At 49.4% G+C, this 19,945-nt stretch overlaps 1 protein-coding gene across 4 annotated transcripts; it reads left to right on the top strand.

Annotated features, from left to right (window-relative positions):
* The first annotated feature begins 334 nt into the window (after positions 1–334).
* DEDD (death effector domain containing) lies at positions 335–19,929 on the top strand. 4 transcript variants are annotated; one of them, XM_083374277.1, is made up of 5 exons: positions 371–462; positions 3,182–3,418; positions 10,611–11,017; positions 12,491–12,598; positions 18,103–19,929. In XM_083374277.1, exons 3-5 carry the CDS (start codon positions 10,654–10,656, stop codon positions 18,282–18,284), a joined length of 654 nt encoding a protein of 217 aa, XP_083230403.1. In that variant the 5' UTR covers positions 371–462; positions 3,182–3,418; positions 10,611–10,653; the 3' UTR covers positions 18,285–19,929. The 4 variants fall into 4 exon arrangements, with proteins under 4 accessions (XP_083230402.1, XP_083230403.1, XP_083230405.1 ...); XM_083374276.1 differs by lacking the exon at positions 3,182–3,418 and having other exon boundaries at positions 335–462; XM_083374279.1 differs by lacking the exons at positions 371–462; positions 3,182–3,418 and adding an exon at positions 8,750–8,828.
* Positions 19,930–19,945: the final 16 nt, after the last annotated feature.

Raw genomic sequence — 19,945 nt, 5'->3', positions numbered from 1 at the left:
TTTCCCAAGATGGCCGCCAAGGCATTGAATAGCCGCGGATGCCAAGCGCATGCCCTTTCCCAAGATGGCCGCCAAGGCATTCAATAGCCGCGGATACCAAGCGCATGCCCTTTCCCAAGATGGCCGCAGCTGTATTCCGTAGCTGCGACGCCCGCCCTTCTCCAACATGGCCGCCCGCTCAGGCGGCGCCTCCTCTTCCTCTTCCTCTTCCTCCTCCTCCTCCTCCTCCTCCCACTTCCAGTCACAAAGATGGCACGTTCCGCTTCGCGGCGCCCACGGGTTGGATACTGGGTCGGCGGGTGAGGGAGGCCCGGATGTCGGCGCTCTCCGGGTGGGAGGCGCCGCTTACCCGGATGTTCCTGTTGCTGCTGCGGCGGCGGCGGCGGCCGTGGTCGGGTCGTCACCGGGGGGCGCGGAGGCGGCTGGGCCCGACATGGCTTCCCCGGCGGCCCTGAGGAGAAAGTGAGAGGGGGCGAGAGGCGGGCGGGTCGGGCGAGCCGGGCGCGCGAGGAGCCAGAGGCCTAATTGGGGAGGGGGCGCTCGAGGAAGGGAGGGGCCGGGTGAGCCCCGTGGCCGTTGGGCGGTTGCAGAGGGGCGGAGGGTCCGGGAAGGCTCTGGCCCACGCCTCATTGGGGAGGGGGAGCGCGACCCCCCATTACAGCTATCCACTCCTGCTGGGCGGGGGCTGGAGGGGAGCTTCGCAGGCCTGGCTTTCTCCAGCGAGCCCCCCGGGGGAGTCTGGGTCACGGTGGGCGCGGGCCTCGCCCCCCCCAGCTGCTCTGCCCTGCCAGTCGCTCCCCTCGGCCCCCGAAGCCAGGAAATGGGGGGGGTGGGAGGGCTGCTTGTGGGGATTCTCAGGGGGTCTTTGGCGCTCTTGGGCTGGAAGCTGGGAGAGAGGGAGGAAAATAAGCACAATATTTTGGCTCGGGGGAGGGTGTGTGTGTGTGTCCATCCTTGGCTGCTTTTAAGCCTTGTGGACTCCCAATTCCCAGAATTCCCCAGCCAGCCACAGGTAGTCCTCGACTTATGACCGCAGCGGTGCTCAAAATGTCCACGGCTAAGCCAGACAGTTGAGTTTTGCCCCATTTTGCAGCCTTTCTTGGCCCAGTTGAGCGCGTCGCTGCAGTTGTTAAGTTAGTAACGTGGTGGTTTATGCGAATGTGGCACCCGGGTTGGTTTCTGCTGGTCAGGAGGTTGCAAAAGGGGACCACGTGACCCCGAGACACTGCGACCGTCATAAATATGAGTCGGGGGCCCGGCGTCTTAAATTTTAATCACGTGACCAGGGGGACGCTGCAAGGGTTGTGCGTGTGAAAAATGGACATAAGTCACTTTTTTTCCCAGTGATGTAACTTTGAATGGTCACTAAACGAAGGATTGTAAATCAAGGACTACCTGTATGCTGGCTGGGGTATTCTGAGAATTGAAGTCCACAAGTCTTTAAAGTGGCCACGTTCGGTGACCCCTGTTTTAGGTCATCAATCTCTAGCTGCTACAACTGTACCTCGGCTGCCTTGATGAATGCAACACAGTAGTTTCCTTGGTGGTTTGGGTAAGGTTTATTTCAGTGGGTTTCTGTTTTAAAGCAGTTGGAAATTGTTTCAGGTTTAAATAAGAGTTTTTTATTTATTTATTTATTTATTTTAATTCCATTTATATCCCGCCCTTCTCCGAAGACTCAGGGCGGCTTACAAGCTTAGCAGTAGCCTTCATTCTATGTATATGCCTGCTTATTAGGGTTTTCACACGCACCCCAAGCGGCATTATTACAAAGTCAGCTTATTGCCCCCAACAATCTGGGTCCTCATTTTACCTACCTGGGAAGGACGGAAGGCTGAGTCAACCTTGAGCCTGGTGGGACTCGAACCTGCACTAATTGCAGGCAGCTGGTGTTACTTAAGGAGGCATCAGCCCACTGCTCCACCAAGGCTCTTATAAGTTCAGCATTTGGGAAGCAAAACATGTGGTGGAAATGGGAAATAGGGTTTTGTCAGCACACAGCCTCTTGCACTGATGATGTTACCTAGCTGGGTTATGAAATGTCTGTGAGAAAGCAAGCAAATTCAAGGACCCCACAGTCGTCGTCCTCCTCTTCCCCCCTTCTAGTACTGATTATGTTATTTAATTGGATAATGCTAGTTGGGGCAGCAAGGACCCCACAGTTCTCCTCTTCCTCCTCCTCTTTCTTCCCATAAACCCCACTCTCTTCGGAGAAGATGTTCCCTACTTGGGTCATGAAACGCCAGCAAGAAAACAAGCTCAGAGAACAACAAGGACCCCAAAAGCTGCACAGTTAAGGGGGCTCCTGTGAGCAAAGAGACAAGGTCTGAATATTCTTTACAGATGGATGCATAAGACACCTACATGGCCTGGGTCCGGGTTATTTGAGGGAACACCTGCTGCCGGCATCAAACGCCCTTCGCCCAGTGCGCTCCCACAGGGAGGGTCTGCTCAGGGTTCCGCCGGTGAGAGATTGCCGGCGGGTGACACCCAGGGATAGGGCCTTCTCGGTGGGAGCGCCTGCCCTCTGGAACCAGCTGCCGGTGGAGCTGAGGACTGCCCCCGACCTCCGATCATTCCGCCGGGGCCTGAAGACCTGGCTCTTCGAGCTCTCGGGCCCAGACTGAGGAGGAATTTTTAATTTGGGGTTCTTTTTTTAACTGACTACAGGGTTAATTTAATTTTTTTTAATTTGGTTCTTAATTTTTGTATTTTGGATTTTTAATTCCCTGTAAACCGCCCTGAGTCCTCAGGGAATAGGGCGGTATATAAATATAATTAAATAAATAAATAAATAAATAAATAAACCTACTGCTTCATATTTTAAATGCAGTAGTCTGTTACCTTCCCCATTCTTACCCGATGAAATCCCTTCAGCTGTTTTTGAGTGACTGAAAACGTAGCCTACATACAGCCTGGGGAGAAGGTTGCCCTTGCCTGTGCTCAGGAGAGGGGAAGGAAAGAATAGAATGCAGAGTAACAGAGTTGGAAGGTACCTCAGAGGTCTTCTAGTCCATCCCCCTGCTCAGGCAGGAGATCCATCCCAGCTGTCCGGTATCTTTTTAAAAAAAACAACAACACCTGTGATGGAGCTCCCACAACTCCAGGAGGAAAGAGACTCAATTGAAGTTTGCAGATCATTTTGGGGCTCTTGTTCATATTATGTTTTTCTTTTTTACAGCATAAAAGAGAGAGTGAGGACACCTGTTTTGGCTGTGAGGCATGGACTGAAATATAACTCTGGGAGAAAACTTATGCTATTTAAGAGCCGCATATGAAACCTCTTTGCTGGGGCAGGGACTGTTCTCTTTAAAAAAAATGATTTTAAATTTTATATATTGATACCCGATCCTTTGTGCGGTATTATTTATGGAAGACATGGCCAAGCAGGAATCTCAGAGAATAACAAAGATATAAGGTTAGTGTGCTGTAGTTCATAAGCTAAAGTATCTCAGGGCTGCCGTAAGGTAACCAGGGACCCATTGACGTAAGCGGAGCACTGTGTTGTCTGCCTTCCCGTTTACTGACCTGCCCTTTTAGGGGAGAGACGAATTGAGTTTTCAGGACTGTCCAGAAGTAAGTCTCTGAACAGGAGATCTCTTGATACCTTTGAAGGAGACTTTTAAAACGGCACTCGATCAGCTTGAACTGAAACGTGTGGAATGGAGTTGCGGCTTGCTTTTAGCTTCTGGTGCCCATTTGAAGAAAATGGTTTGTAACTCGGGTTAAACTGCAGTTCGCTGATTTTCTTGCAAACGTTTCGTGACCCAGCTAGATAATGTCAGCAGCACTGGAGAGGAATGGGGTTTGTGGCGTTGAAGAGGAGGAGTGGTGGGGAGGCAAAGGAGGACTGGGGGGTGCCTGCTGCCCTCTGAGCTTGGTGGTTGTTGGGTTTTTTTTGCAGACGATTCACAATGCAACTAGGTAACGCCGGTGCTAGAAGGGAAGTAGGGTTTTTGGAGTGGAAGAGGAAAAGGGGGGATTGTGGGGCGCTTGGTGCTCTCTGATCTTGGTTGTTTTCTTGCAGGCGTTTCATTACCCAGCTAAGTAACATCAGTGCTCAAAGGGAATGGGGCTCTGTTTATACACATGTGGCAAGGCAAACCATCTGCAAAGAAAACAACACAGCCTGAGGGAACATCTGCATATTCAAAGACAGGCATGTTTCGTGGAACGAGAGTTTGGGGCGCTTCCGTTAGTTTGGTGATCTCTTGACTCGAACTAGGGACATGGATTGGAAAACCCGTGGAGTGCATTGCAGGAAACTCTACGTGTTTTCAAAAGCCAGCTCACATCGCAGAAATGTTTCGACTTTTGGGGCATGTAGTGTCCTTCCTCCAGTTCTCAGTATGCCCCTGCAGCCCACTTTTTTTTGGTCAGGCGTATTGTAAATCTTGTTTCAAAGAATTGCGGAGATGCACAGCGCAAGAACAGAGCGTCCCGTTGTGTGTACAAAGGTGTTGGATCCCTTTCATCTGGTACTTTCGGAGAAGAGTAGTTGTACTTTCTGGTCGGAAAATGAATCTAGAGTGCTGGTTAGAGTGAGTAGGAAGGCCGCTTGAAAAAGACCAAACTGTTCTGAGTCTAGGTATATTTTCTCTGTAATCTTGCAGGCAGATCAACATAATTACCTCTTACCCTGAGTCAGGGGTAGGCAACCTCGGCTCTTTTATGACTCATGGACTTCAACTCCCAGAATTCCTGAACCAGCCTGGCTCAGCTTGGAAACCTCTCCCTTTCCCCTCAGCATGGCTGGGTCAGGAATTCTGGGAGCTGAAGTTCACAAGTCATAAAAGGGCCAAGTTTGAAGACCCCTGGTTTAGAGTATAGGCCAGGGGTAGGCAACCTTGGCTCTTTTATGACTGGTGGACTTCAACTCCCAGAATTCCTGAGCCAGCCTGGCTCAGCTTGGAAACCTCTCCCTTTCCCCTCAGCGTGGCTGGCTCAGGAATTCTGGGAGTTGAAGTCCATGAGTCATAAAAGAGCCGAGGTTGCCTACCCCTGCCCTGGTGAAGGGCCTAAACTTCCTTAAAACATAGTCTGACACCATTTATTTTTTTAAACGAAACCATACTGACTTGAGTTTCTTTGTGAAACAGAACGGATTATATTATATTATATTATATCCATTCCGCAGATTTGTTTTCCTTCAAGGACTGAAGTGCAGGTAGTCCTTGACTTGCAGCAGTTTGTTTAGTGACCACAGCACTGAAGAGAGTGACTTGGAACCATTTTTCACACTTGGGACCTTTGCAGCTTGGCCCCGGGGTCACGTGATCAAAATCCGGACGCTCGGCGACTGACTCGTATTTATGACGGTCGCAGTGTCCCGGGCTCGCGTGATTTCCCCTTTTGTGACCTTCCGACCAGCAGAAGCCAATGCGGATGCCAGATTCACATAAGGACCACGTTACTAACTTAACAACTGCTGCGATTCACTTAGCAGCTCTGGCAAGGAAGGTCGTAAAATGGGGCAAAACTCACTTAACAAATGTCTCACTTAAAGACCGAAGTTTTCGGCTCAATTGTGGTCATAGAGGACTACTTAATAGATACTATTATGTCCTCTAGTTTTTCCCCTTTATTAACCCTGTGAGAAGTGCTGGTCTTTGAGAAAGTGACTGGTCCCAATCTGGGTCTCTCCGCTCTCAGTTCATTAATCACAACATCACACTTGCGGGCGGCGGTGGCAGCGGGGAGGTGAGCATGCACAGGATGCTCCTGGCCCACTGAATTAGTGTGCGGTGAGTTTGGTACTGTGATGCTGTGGTATAATTCATTGGCTCCACTTTCTGTGTGTGTGAAAATCGCTGCTGTTTTTGCTGGTGCAAAGGCCAGTTTTTTCCCCCGAGAGTGGGAGAATCGGAAAGAAATGCAGGGGATATTTTATTTATCAAATTTAGGCACCACCCATCCCACTCTCTCCGAGTGACCCTGCCCATCACCTCAAGTCAGTCTATTTATGCTTGTTTGTCCTGCCATGACACACCTGCTCTGTGTCACCTGGAACAGCTTCCCCTGCTGACCCAGTATGTGTGCGCTTTGCGTTGTGAGTCTGCTATGGCCTGCCTTGGTTACTGTGTTACAATTTATTTTTAATTCTGTGGGGTTTTGTGTTTGTTTATATTATGTTGCTTTGTTATGTCATATTTATTATACTTTGTTTTGTGATATAGGTTTCTTGTAGATTGTTGTTAGCAATCCCCCTTGAGATGCATGAGGTCCTCAATTTACAACCATTTATTGATTGAATCGGCACAATGGTGCAAAGCATAACATGGTTGGTCTGTGTTCCCTGGGATTAGCGCGAATCTAGGGGTTGTACGTCTCTGACGTATTTCTGTTGCTAAGTGAGGCCATTGTTAAGTGAGTTTTGCCCCATCTTATGACATTTCTTGGCAGAGTTGTTAAGTGAATCATTGCAGTTGTTAAGTGAGTAACGCAGTTGGGTAGTGAATCTGGCTTGCTTATCAGAAGGTTGCAGAAGGGGACCACATGGCCCCGGGACATGCAGCCGTCATAAATAGGAGTCAGTGGCCAAGCGTCTGAATTTTAATCACGTGACCCTGGGGGATGCTGCAGTGGTCATTAAGTGGTAAAAACGGTCATAAGTCGTTTTTTCCCCCCAGTGCTGCTGTAACTTCCAGTGGCCACTAAGTTAATGGTTTAAGTTGAGAATTACCTATAAAGGTAAAAAAAGGTAAAGGTTCCCTCGCACATGCGTGCTAGTCGTTTCCGACTCTAGGGGCCGGTGCTCGTCTCCATTTCAAAGCCGAAGAGCCAGCGCTTGTCCAAGGACGTCTCTGTGGTCATGTGGCTGGCATGACTAGATGCCAAAGGCGCACGGAACGCTGTTACCTTCCCACCGAAGTGGTCCCTATTTTTCTACTTGCATTTTTAGGTGCTTTCAAACTGCTAGGTTGGCAGAAGCTGGGACGAGTAACAGGCGCTCGCTCTGTTACACGGCACTCGGGATTCGACCCGCCAAACTGCCGAACTTCTGATCGACAAGCTCAGCGTCCTAATTTCTTTATTCATTGCATTTTTATCCTGCCTTTTTGCTTGTAGTTTACGTCTGTACGCCTGGAGGTTTCCCCTAATTTTATTCCTCCACAGCAGTCCTGTGAACTAGTTTGGGTTGAATCATTTTGTGATCTTCCGTGCCTTAGGTTGGCCTTGCTTTTCCTCCTTGTTGTGGTTCAGTGGCTGAGTCGTGTCCGACTCTTCTCAATTCCATGGGGTCCCCGTGTCCTCCACTGCCTTCCGGAGTTTGTCCAAGTTCACATTTCATTGCGTTGATGACACTATCCCAAACTGGTCCTATGTCAGTGCAGTATTCCATTCCCACTAGTCCAGGCATGTCAAACACAAGGCCCGGGGGCCGGATCCGGCCCGCGAAGTGGTTTCATGTGGCCCCTGAAGCCATCCTGGAAACAGTGAGGGAACGGCCCCCACTGCCTTGGCCCTGGCCCAGAGACCCCCCTTCCTGGCCTCAGAGACCCTCAGACCTGTCCCACTCCTGCCCAGGCCCCCAAAGGCACCCTTGATGCGAACAATGTAGAGCTGGCCACGCCCACCCAGTAGGCCATACACACTCTGGCCACGCCCACCCAGCAGGCCACGCCCACCCAGCCCCCTGAGGGCAACCGCAATGCTGATGCGGCCCTCAGTGAAATTGAGTTTGACACCCCTGCACTCGTCAGTTGTGATCAGATCACAACTCATCAAACCATGATTAAACATGGAAAAAAATGACTTACGACCATTTTCACACTTACGACCGTTGCAGCATCCCCATGGTCATATGATTTACATTGGGACACTTGGCAACCTGTTCATATTTATGACGGCCGCAGTGCCACGGGATCCCTTTTGCGTCCTTTTAACAAGCAACAGGGAATCCATGTCCACTTAACCACTGTCTTACTTAACGACTGCCGTGATTCACTTAACAACTGTGGCCAGAAGTCATACAACGGGGCAAAACTCAGATTCCTCACTCAGCAATATACTTGTCTGGCTCGGTGGCGTATTTCCCAACGCCGCTGCTGAACTTTCCAATTCCTTGCATATGGGACAAGATCGTCTTCCTCACTGACAATCTTCCTGGTTTATTTTTCCTTCTTCTCTCGTCTCTTCATTCTTTCCTAGTTTGCATCGTTCAGATATTCAGTCTTCTTTTGGGTACAGGCAGTCCTTGACTTACAACCCGCAACTGAGCGCCTAATTACGGTCGTAGGTCCTGATGGTTGTTAAGCGGGTCATCATGTGACCGTGACTGATTTTTATGACCTTTCTTGTAGCAGTTGTAAAGTGAATGCTGTGGTCATTAAGTATACCCATTGTTCGCTATGGGGCTTTTTTTTAAAAAATCGGAAACTGGAAATAAATAGCAGTTTTCAGCAAAAGCATAAATCACGGTCTTGTAACCGCAGGATACTGCAAACAGCTGTAAATGTCAGCCAGTTGCCAAGTGCCCAAAATGTGGTCACATGACTGCGGGGGAGGGGGCAGCCTTTGGGACTTCAAATTGGGGCAGAAGTACCTTTTCCCGGGTCTGTCATAACTCCGGTCGCTAAGCGGCCGGTTATAAGTCAAGGACTTGTGTTGAAGGCTTCTTGAATGGCAGTGATTCCTGTGCTCAGATCAGATGCTTCTTTCAAGACGATGCTACTTGCAAACGATCTTTTTATATGCGGTGACGTTTCTGGAAGAACAGGCAAGGGCCTTCGAACGTAACGTGGTGAATGTGGCCTGGGGTGTTTGCTGTCACAGCTGTCACACGTGGGGAGTTTACAGGCCTGTAACGCAGTCGGAATCTACTCCCGGTATGACAGGTGTGCAATAACCAGCAGGCAGGTCCATGGCCTGAAATTCTTGCTAGCATTATTTCAATCAAAAAAAAATCCATTTTGAACAAAAGCGGTTTTTTTTCCTGCTCACTCTCCTTCCCCACCCCCCCACCCCAAAAGTATTTTTAAGCATACTCCTTAAGCACCTTTGGCACTAAAAGAGCCGTCCCTGGCCAAGAAATGTGCTTTAGCACGTCAGTTGGGCCTCGGTCCAAGAAAAATTGCAATAAAAGGATGGTATTTTAATTGCATTCCAAATGCTTCCTCCTAGAACTAGGCTGGGATTTCTCTTAGCTTCTGCTGACCAACTTGGTTGCTTCTTTCCATTAGCGGGAGTCTGAAGCTTGGGAGGAGCTAGCTTTTCCTGCCTTTCCTCAAGAGTCGTAGAAGACCCCCCCTCCACCCAACAAGGCCAGGGGGACAGAAGACATGACAGCAGTAGAGAGAATTGCGGGGCCCTGGGTGGTTTCGTGCAGATGTTTCATGACCCAACTAGATAACATCAGCAGTGCTGGAAGGGAGGCAGGGGGGGTTGAGGAGGAGGAGGAGGAGGAGGAGGACTGTGGGATCCTTGATGCTCTCTGAGCTTTTTATGTTTGTTTGCAGATGTTTCATTACCTAAGGAACGTCAGTCCTGCTGAGCATCTGGTTTGCTCCTTGCTAGAAGACAGAGGGAGGAGGAGGAGGAGGATTCTGATTCTGATTCTTCTTGTGGGTCCTTGATGCTCTTTGAGCCCGCTTGTTTCCTTGCAGACATTTCATTGCCAAACTAGGTAACCTCAACCGTGCTAAACAGAGAACAAACCCTACTCCCTTCCAGCACCGATGACGTTACCTAGTTGGGTCATGAAATGTCTGCAAGAAAACAAGCTCAGAGAAGAGCAAGGACCCCACAGTCCTCCTCCTCCTCCTCCTCCTCCTCCCCCCCACACCCCCCCCACTCTCTTTTAGCACTGATGTTTCCTATTTGGGTCGTGAAACACCTGCCAGGAAACCACCCAGCTCAGTGAGCAACCAAGGACCCCACCTTCGACCCAGAGTTACAATTATCCCCTTCCGGAGATGACCTCTGAATAGTGATGGGCCTTTGGAGGAAGGGAAGTGGATCCACCAGTTGCACTGAATTGCCAGCTAGCTTCTGTAAGGCTTGACGTGGCTTTCTTACGGTGTTGAGTAAGAGGCCCCCGTTCCTCCAGTTGTTCTTGTCGGTTGAATTGGGTGGGAATTGGGTGGGTGGGATTGCCATCGGCCCTGTCAGGAAAGCTGTCTTTTTGTGGGTCTGTGCAGGTGTCTTCAAGAAACCCTTCAGGTCCAGAGAGCCCCAAGGACCCCACAGTCGTCCTCCTCACAAACCTCACAATCTCTTCTAACACCCAGCGATGTTACCTAGTTGTGTCATGAAACATCTGCAAGAAAGCCGCCAGGCTCAGAGAGTCACTAGGCCTAGGGGTAGGCAACCTTGGCTCTTTTATGACTCGTGGACTTCAACTCCCATGGCTGGCTCAGGAATTCTGGGAGTTGAAGTCCACGAGTCATAAAAGAGCCAAGGTTGCCTACTCCTGCTCTGGTTCAGCCAAGCTGGCTGAGGAATTCTGGGAGTTGAAGTCCACGAGTCATAAAAGAGCCAAGGTTGCCTGTCCCTGCGCTAGGCAAAACCATTCAGCGCAGCTTGTGGTCTAACTTAGCCCAGCCCAGCCCAGACTGCCGCCCGAAGGGCCCTGCAGGGCCCACGGCTCTAAACCCTTCTCTCTCTTTCAGCGGCCCGGGTGAAGGAGACCCGCCTTCTCCTCCCTTCCCCTGGATGCTGAGTGGCCGGGGCCGTTTCTCGCCGTCGCCCAAGATGGGGGCCTTGAAACGGAGCCGCCAGCAAGCCTGGCCAGAAGAGGAGGGTGACCGGGAACACGGCCTCTACAGCTTGCACCGCATGTTTGACATTGTGGGCACCCACCTGACTCACCGCGATGTCCGGGTGCTGTCTTTTCTCTTCGTGGACGTCATCGATGACTACGAACGGGGCATGATCCGCAGTGGGCGGGACTTCCTCCTGGCGCTGGAGCGACAGGGCCGCTGCGACGAGACCAACTTCCGCCAGGTGCTGCAGCTGTTGAGGATCATCACCCGCCACGACTTGTTGCCCTACGTCACTTTGAAGAGGAGGAAGGCTGGTAGGTCACCTCCCGCTCGGCTTTCTAAAGGGGTGGGGTGGGGCGGGAGGGCCGTAGAGCATCTCTCTTCGTTTGTGGATCTATGCAGGAAGTCCTTGTCTTACGACCACCAGAATTTCCTGTGCTCAGCGGGGCGGTGGTTAAGTGGAGTTGCTGCGCCTGATTTTATGGACTTTCTAACCATAGTTGTTGTAAGCGAATCCTTGAAGTCGTTAATGTGAAGCAAATCGGCCTTTCCCCTTGGGCTTTGCTTGTCAGAAGCCGGCTGGGAAGGGTCAGTCCCGTGACCCCAGAAGTCTGCAAGGGTCCTAAATACGGGCTGGTGGCCAACTGCCCAAATTTGGATCATGTAACCGCGGAGACGTGGCGAGGGTCATCCCATTTTTCAGTGCCAAGTTTGAATGACAACTGTTGCTAAAGGAATAGTCGTACGTGGGAGGACCGCCCGTCCACCGTTGACCAAGCTGGCTGGGGAATTCTGGGAGTTGAAGTCCACAGATCTTAAAGTGGCCGAGCTTGGGAATGACTGCCCTCAACCGTCCGTGAAGGGTCCAGCAGGTTTGCCTGCGTGTAGCCACGGGAAAGGCGGCGTGCAACTTGTGCAGCGACATTTTTTGCATTTATATCACTGTGTTCGAGAAGACACCTGCCTGACCCACCCGTTGAAATCCGTCCTGCTGCTTCTAAAAAACAACAAAACCAAACAAAAGTGAAGCTTGCTCTCCTGCCTTCATCCCTCCTTTGTCTGCGTGGCTGGATGTGATTTTCTCAGCTCTGGTTCTGCTTCGTAGACGTTTACTCCGTTTTTGCCATTTAAAGCTGGGATAAAATGAAAGCAAAACAAAACAGGAACCCAGAAGTGGCTCTGGTGGATTGGGCCCTTTTCCAGAAGGCCCTTGTCTCCAGGCAAGGCCCTGGAGGCGCCCGTCGCCATCCGATCTCTTTTAGGAACCGTAATTTAAAACTCCTTTTTCTCTCCTTGGGTAGAAACCTCAGGATGGCATCGTGCGTGTATTTACAGGCGGTCCTCATCTTGCAACAGTTCATTTACTGACCGTTCAAAGTTACCACGGTCCTGAAAAAAAAGTGAATTATGACCATTTTTCACACTTACGACCATTACAACACGTGATCAACAATCAGACGCTCGACAACTGATTCATATTTATGATGGTCGCAGCATCCTAGGATCACGTGATCCCCTTTGGTGACCCTTCTAGCAAGCAAAGTAAATGGGGAAGCCAGATTCACTTAACAACCATGTCACTAACTTAACAACTGCACCGATTCACTTAACAATTGTAGCAGGAAAGGTTGTAAACTGGGGCAAAACCCACTTAACAATTTTTTCACTTAGCAACAGAAATTTTGGGCTCAGTTGTGGTCGTATGTCAAGGGCTACCTATGTTTCAGATTATTTCGTTGCTGTTGACGTTTTGTCTTTCACACGATTTTCCTTTCTTTCCCTTTCAGTGTGTCCGGATCTTGTAGATAAGTACCTCGAAGAGACTTCGATTCGCTACGTGACACCCCGGGCCCATAGCAATACAGAGCATGTTCCTGTGCACCAACAAAAATCTGGTGAGATTTCATAGGTGTCTCCACCTCTGAAAGCTGCGTCTCCGGAGGCCGGGATGTTTGTACACTTTGGTCTGGCATCCTGGCTTGAAGGTCACCTTAACTAGAGTGCTGGGCCCCGGATGTTGAGACTCTGAAAAGAGTGTAGAGAGGAGCAAGAAAGATGATTAAAAAGTCTGGAGCTAAAAGATACGAAGGACGGCTGCAAGAATTGGGTACGTCTAGTGCAGGGGTAGGCCACCTTGGCTCTTTTATGACTGGTGGACTTCAACTCCCAGAATTCCTGAGCCAGCCATGCTGAGGGGAAAGGGACAGGTTTCCAAGCTGAGCCAGGCTGGCTCAGGAATTCTGGGAGTTGAAGTCCATGAGTCATGAGGGGGCATAGTTCCCCCATGCTGGCTCAGGAATTCTGGGAGTTGAAGTCCACCAGTCATAAAGCGGCCATAGTTCCCCCATGCCGGCTCAGGAATTCTGGGAGTTGAAGTCCACGAGTCATGAGGGGGCCATAGTTCCCCCATGCTGGCTCAGGAATTCTGGGAGTTGAAGTCCCCGAGTCATAAAAGAGCCAAGGTTGCCTACCCCTGGCCTAGGCCTAGGCCGCTTTAAGACTCGTGGACTTCAACTCCCAGAATTCCTGAGCCAGCCACGCTGAGGGGAAAGGGAGAGGTTTCCAAGCTGAGCCATGCTGGCTCAGGAATTCTGGGAGTTGAAGTCCACGAGTCATAAAAGAGCCAAGGTTGCCTACCCCTGGCCTAGGCCTAGGCCGCTTTAAGACTCGTGGACTTCAACTCCCAGAATTCCTGAGCCAGCCACGCTGAGGGGAAAGGGAGAGGTTTCCAAGCTGAGCCATGCTGGCTCAGGAATTCTGGGAGTTGAAGTCCACGAGTCATAAAAGAACCAAGGTTGCCTACCCCTGGTCTATTGAAAACAAGGAGCAGAGAGGACAGGATAGCAGTCTACCAGTATTTGAGGGGCTACCACAGAGAAGAGGGGGGTCAAAAGCACCAGAAGGCAGGACACGAAGCAACGGATGGAAACTAATCAAGGAGAGAAGCCACCTAGGAGACATTGCTTGACCATAATAGTTGTGGCTGCTCCATCCCTGGAGGTTTTTAACGAGAGACTGGACAGCTACATGTTTGGAACGGTACAGGGTTTTGTGCTTGAACGGGGTTGGACTAGAAGACCTCCAAGGGCCCTTCCAACTCTGTTACTGTTACTGTTTAGGATTAGATTTTGTGTCCCTGGAGGGCATTTGATTTATACACCATTAAACGAATGGTTATAAACTGAGCATACGCTCGTGGTTAAATTTTGGGATTTTGCATCCAGCCAACTGCGCTGCCCATATTTGTATGTTCTGCTCGATAATTATTATTATTATTATTTTAAGATCTTGAATGTGAATATGAGGTTTGCAGTGTTGAGTCCTGAGGCCCAAATTAATCTATGTAACAAAATCTAGGACGCTAACTTGCAGTCTATTACTAGTTAATGATAAATGGTGGTGGTGGTGGGCTTTAATTGGGTTGCGCACCACAGCAATGGCCTGCGGTTGAAGTAATGGGTGGGTTGTCTCCAAGACATTTCTGACGTAGGGCAGTTGTCATCCGTTTTCCTAGCTCGGGTAGATAAAGGTGCGTGGGAACACATCATCCCAGCAGTCTGTTTCCTTGTCTCTGTCTATTAATAGGACTTAGATGAAACTTGGATTGGATTGTAGGTCACAGTCTTAGAGGATTACAGGAGCTGTGAAGCGTTCACAGGCTTTCTGCCACCGCTATACGCCACCCAGTCTCTCGTGGACCAGCAAAATGTTCCTTTCCTTTTGGCAAAAGTGAGAGAGAGAGAGAGGGAAGGGAATGGGAAGGAACAAAACTGGACAGAGACAGGATGAAGGAATAAGGTGACTGAACAGGGGAGAGAAATCCACCTAAAGTCTTACCCGGTGTGTGTGTGTGTGTGTGTGTGAGTGTGTGTGTGTGTGTGAGAGAGAGAGAGAGAGAGAAATTCTGGGTGCAAACAGGTCCTCCCCACCAGGCAACCACAGTCTCCAGGAAGGAGATCTGCAGTCCTTTGCAACTCCAGCCCAATTTATAGATCAGGGCTTTTCAAGCAGTGGTACAGGTACCACCTGTGGCACATTGGCACCTGGCAGGAAAGTGGTAGCGGGGGAGGGGAATGAGCAGAACCGGTGGCAGTGCCGCACAAGAGCGAGAGACGGCTGGAGCTGCAGGGCTGTCAGGGCTCAGCGGAAACGCCAGGATCACTGCTAGGCTCCAGCTGGAGTTCGGCGCTGATCCTGGCGCTTCTGAGCCCAGAAGAAGCGCCGATCAGCTGGAATGTGGCAGCATCTCCAGGGTCTTGTGATTTACATTCAGATGCTTGGCAACTGATTCATATTTATGACGGTCACAGTGTCCCAGGGTCATGTGAAGTGACCAAAACCTGCTGGAACCACCCAGCAGATGCAGGGGGGGAATAAAAACCCAACAACCCCCACCCCACCCCCCACTGCCAATCCTGAACAGAAATGCTCACAACCATGAAAACCTTGGACAGGAGGAAGAGTGCTGCTGGGCGGGCAGGCAGGCAGGTGTCTTGTTCGGCTGTGGCTTGAGGGGCACTTTTTCAGTGCCATTGTAACTTCGAACACTCACTAAGTGAACTGTTGTAAGTCAAGGACTACCTGTACTTCATCACTTTTTTCCGGTTTGGGGGAGAGGGGTCATCATGTTTTTGACACCTTGCTAGGCAACCGGTGGTACTCGGATGTTGCCATATCCCAAAAGTGGTACAGTGGGTGAAAAAGTTGAAAAGCCCTGGTATAAGATAACTGTTCAGTGGTTAAAGATGCTGAGCTCGTTAACTGACCCACCCCGTTGCGCCGCACTCAGGCCTCAAGCCTGTTCTTGCCTCAGCTCCTGCCCTCCTAGCAGTTGGAAAGCAGGCAAGTGTGAGTAGAGAAATAGGCATCGCTTCCGTGGGAAGGTAACGAGTTCCGTGCGCCTTTGGCGTATAGCCATGCTGGCCGGAGAGCCGCGGAAATTAGTCTTCGGACCACGCTGGCTCTCTCGGCCAAGAAAGGGAGGTGAGCACCACGTCCCAGAGTCGGAGACAACTTTACCTTTATTTGGGAAATAAATCCCTGGCTCCTCCTGGCTCAGCCTGGTCCGTGTTGGGACAGGCTCTGCACTAGGTCCCTGTGCCTGTCGCTGTTGTGACACAGCTCTTTTATGTCCTGTGGATTCCTGGGATACGAAGGAAGACCTTGTCAAAGGTGGCTGGGGATCATTGGTTTTGTGTTCCGGTGATAGTAGCTGTGAAATGGGGCCCCAAGAGGGGCACTCGTCCCTGGAGGTGGCTGATGGGGTATGAAGACCAACCGCATCCCCATCCCATCTTGGTTTTTGCTTTAGTGTGGGTTCTTAATATTTTAATTGAGGGAACGATTTTTTTTACTTGTTTTACCTTTGTAACCAAAAAGAATCACCTCGTAGGAGGCACGAGTGGCATAAAAGTTTAATCAGTAAAAATAAAAAAATTGGGTGGAGGTGGTATTGAGATGGGGTTCTTCCATGTTCGTTACTAATTAGACTAGAGCATTTTTGATCGGTTCTTTCACGGGTGGGCGCTACAGACTTGAGACCAGCCCGACTGAAATCTGCATGGGAATTTCTGCCTGATAACCTACCCCCCCCTCCAAACTTACCTTTCTTTTTGCAGTTCCTGGAGTCGCCTGCAACGTTTTGACCAGGTTTGAGAAGCACCGCTTTAAGATTGCTGGGTCTTAGTGGGTGTCTTTCTTATTAATTTCAGCCAGTGTGCTTAACCACGTCAGCGAAAAACCTGGCATCCCCTTTTACACAGCATGACGAACCTGGCTAGTTTTGGATTTTCGTGGTTAGCGTGTTGTACAAAGTCACTCCCCAAATCCTGACCTTGGTCTGATTTTAGTGCACAAACTGTTGCTCAAACAGGCGGTCCTTCACAACTGTTTTGTGTGCTTATTTATTTAATTAAAGGATTTGTATGGATATATCTCAAAACACAGGCCTGGGGAGCTCACGACAACAAATATAATAATAATAATAATAATAATAATAATAATAATAATAATAATAATAATAATAATAATAATAATAATAATACCACCCCAGACTATAAAACCCATAAAACGTAACCCAAACCCCTGAATCATCCTGCTTGAGCAGTGGGGGTGGACTAGAAGACCTCCAAGGTCCCTTCCAACCTTTTGATTCTATGTTCTGCCTTCTGCATTGCCAGCTTTCAGCAGCATATTTGCCCAACTGATTTCCTGTCAGTTTTAGATAGGAAACCCATGCAAAACTCTTTATCCCAACGAGTGCCCCTTTAAAAAAAAAACCCAAAACCCAAAACAGTATCCAAGACACCTGAGCAAATCTCACCTTTGCCTCTCTGAATGGCAATGGCAGGTGAGAATGACCTCGGGAGACGCAGTTTGGGAAACCGGCCCACAGAAACAAAGGTTGTGGGGGATGGGGAGCGTTTCAGAAGGGACCTTCCTTAGTTTTCCGAAGAGTAAAAGGTCTTTCAGCCTTGCAAAATTCTGTTTATCTCAGAACCCACTTCAGCCCACATCTTAAGAAAGAAGGACTCTTGGAGACACGGCTGTCCAAGCGGGAACTTTTACTAAGCAATAGAAGATAGCGGGCATAATCGACAGGATCTGAGAAATCCCTTCACAGATCGACATTTTTTAAATGTCCCCAAGCAAGTCCCACCCCTCAGTTCATTGGGTCAGTTCCGGATCAGCCAAGTTCCAGGTGTCAAACCCCTCGTGGGAAGAGGAGAGGCATCAGTCCATCCGTAGCAGAATCATTTCCACCCCCTCATCTTCCATCTGGAGAAACAAACCAGATTCCAGAGGGATTCACTCCTCCCGTTTCCGGGGTTTTAGTTGCCCGTAAGATGACAGGGAAAATGCCTAGTGAGAGAGTAATTGATCTTACTGTGATGGATGGCAGGCAGGCGGAATAAACAAAAGGTTACATTTGAGGAAGGAAGTGAAAGCAATAAAAACCCATGCTTGTTCCCTCTAAATTTAAATTTAATGGCAGAATACAGGGGTGGGGTTGTTGAGATTTGGGTCTGCACAGAAAAGATAGTGAGAAATGGATTCTGACACTTTCTGTAACCCAGTGTTTCTCAACCTCAGCAACTTTAAGATGGGTGGACTTCAACTCCAGAATTCCCCAGCCAGATAGGGCTAGTACTCCTGGTGGTGCTTCTTGTCTGGACTACCTCGCAGGGCTCATAAGAATGGCTATCCTGGTTCTGCAAGACCAGGGGCTGGTCCCAAGCCACCCGACAGTTTCCATGCCTTTGGGAGAACTAGAATTCACCATCTCCCAGTCTCTCTCCTTCAGCACTAAACCGCTAAATCCAGCTGACTTTGCTTCATTTCTGCGTCACCCAAAGCCAACCTCGTCTGGCCTTGAACTCTTGATCTTTGTGTTCCGCAGTGCCTCCCCACCACCCGCTGGTCTGCTGCTCCTCTTCGGGCCCCCAGATCTGCACCAAGAGGTCCGGCCGCGGAAGGGCGCTGCTTGGGAATCAGCGGAAAAGAAGGAAGTCCGTGACGCCAGACCCGAAGGACAAACAGACCTGCGGTGAGGTTCCCGACAACCACCTTGTGTGTCTTTAAAAAAAAACACCTTTATTAAGGTTCAACAAAAACAATAAAAAAGAAGCAAACAGAAGAAGCAAGAAATAGGAAAAAAAAAGGCAGGAAAGAAAGGAGGTTAGGAGTGTGGACAAGGAAAAGGAAGGACCAAATAGGAGTGATTTCTCTGATTTTCTTCCGTTGAGATACAAATATACAAGATACAAGTAGCCTGAAGGTGAACGATAGTACGAAGTAGTTCTGTCATCGTAAACAGTTCTAATCATCAACTCCTGAAATTAAAGTTTTGTTTTCTTTCTGTTTCAAGCCAAAAAAGGTTTTCCCAAGTAAGAACGGAACTAGAAAAAGTCATTTCTTTAATCAAAATTTAAGAAAGTATTCGTCCAGGCTAATTTGGTGAGGCTGTAGAAATCAACTCCAGTAAAATAAATTGTCAATTTTGCCATCCGTGCCAATTCCATTAACTTCTCCACCCATCCTTCCATGGTGGGAATCCATAAGTCTTTCCCTCCCTTCCACAGTTCTGAAAGCAAAATACAATGCTGGAGAGAAACACAGACCTTTCCAGCGGGGAAGATTTGGCCTTTGAGAGACACGGGTGTCGTTCGTGGCCTGGAGCAGTAGCAGTCCGTGCTAGACCAGGGGTAGGCAACCTTGGCTCTTTTATCACTCGTGGACTTCAGCTCCCAGTGGCTGGCTCAGGGATTCTGGGAGTTGAAGTCCACGAGTCTTAAAGAGCCAAGGTTGCCTACCCTTGAGCTAGTCTAGACTAAAGTATTTTTCAGGAACAGCCAGTTTGGTGTAGCGGTGAAGATGCTGGCCTAGAAAGTTTGTAGTTCTGCCTTAGGCGTGAAAGCCGGCTGAGGGACTTCAGCCCAGCCCCTCTCTCTCAGCCCAGCCCACCTCACAGGGTTGTTGTGCGGAAAATAGGAGGAGGAAGGAGTACATTCCCTGCCTTGAGTTTATTTATAAAAACAATACAGGCAATTCTCGACTTACAACCACAACTGAGCCCCAATTTTCTGCTGTTAAGCAAGACATTTATTAAGTGAGCTTTGCCCCATTTTACGACCTTTTTTGCCACAGTTGTTTAGCGCATCCCTACCGCTGTTAAGTCAGCGTAACATGGTTGTTAAGTGAATCCAGCTTCCCCCGTTGACTTGGCTTGTGAGAAGGTCACAACAGGGGACCATGTGACCTGCCCAGGACACTGCGACCGTCCTAAGCACAAGTCAGTTGCCAAGGATCTGACTTTTGATCACGTGACCAAAGAGGAGGCTGCAACGATTGTGTGAAAAATGGCCATAAGTCCCTTTTCAATGCCGTTGTGACTTTGAACAGTCACTAAACAAGCTGTTGTAAATCGAGGACTAGCTGAGTAGTTCAAGCTAGACTAGATTAACATGTTTTTCCAGTTAGAGAGCCAGTTTGATGTAGCGGTGAAGTCCTAGAAACAAGGAGGCTCTGAGTTCTAGTCCTGGCTTAGGCATGAAAACCAGCTGGGTGACTTTGAGCCAGTCCCTCTCGCTCACCCCAATCTACCTCACAGGGTGGTTGTTGTGTGGAAAATAGGAGGAGGAAGGGTACATCCTTGAGGTTTTTATATATACAAATAAGTTTGAAATGATCATATCGGTCTCCCTTTATTCTTTGTTAGCAAGCCAAAAAATTTACACAAAATG

Source organism: Vipera ursinii, assembly GCF_947247035.1.
Source record: "Vipera ursinii genome assembly, chromosome: 15".
NCBI classification, from domain to species: Eukaryota; Metazoa; Chordata; class Lepidosauria; order Squamata; family Viperidae; genus Vipera; species Vipera ursinii.
Note: the sequence above shows the minus strand (reverse complement) of the source record. Positions and strands in the feature narration are given on the sequence as shown.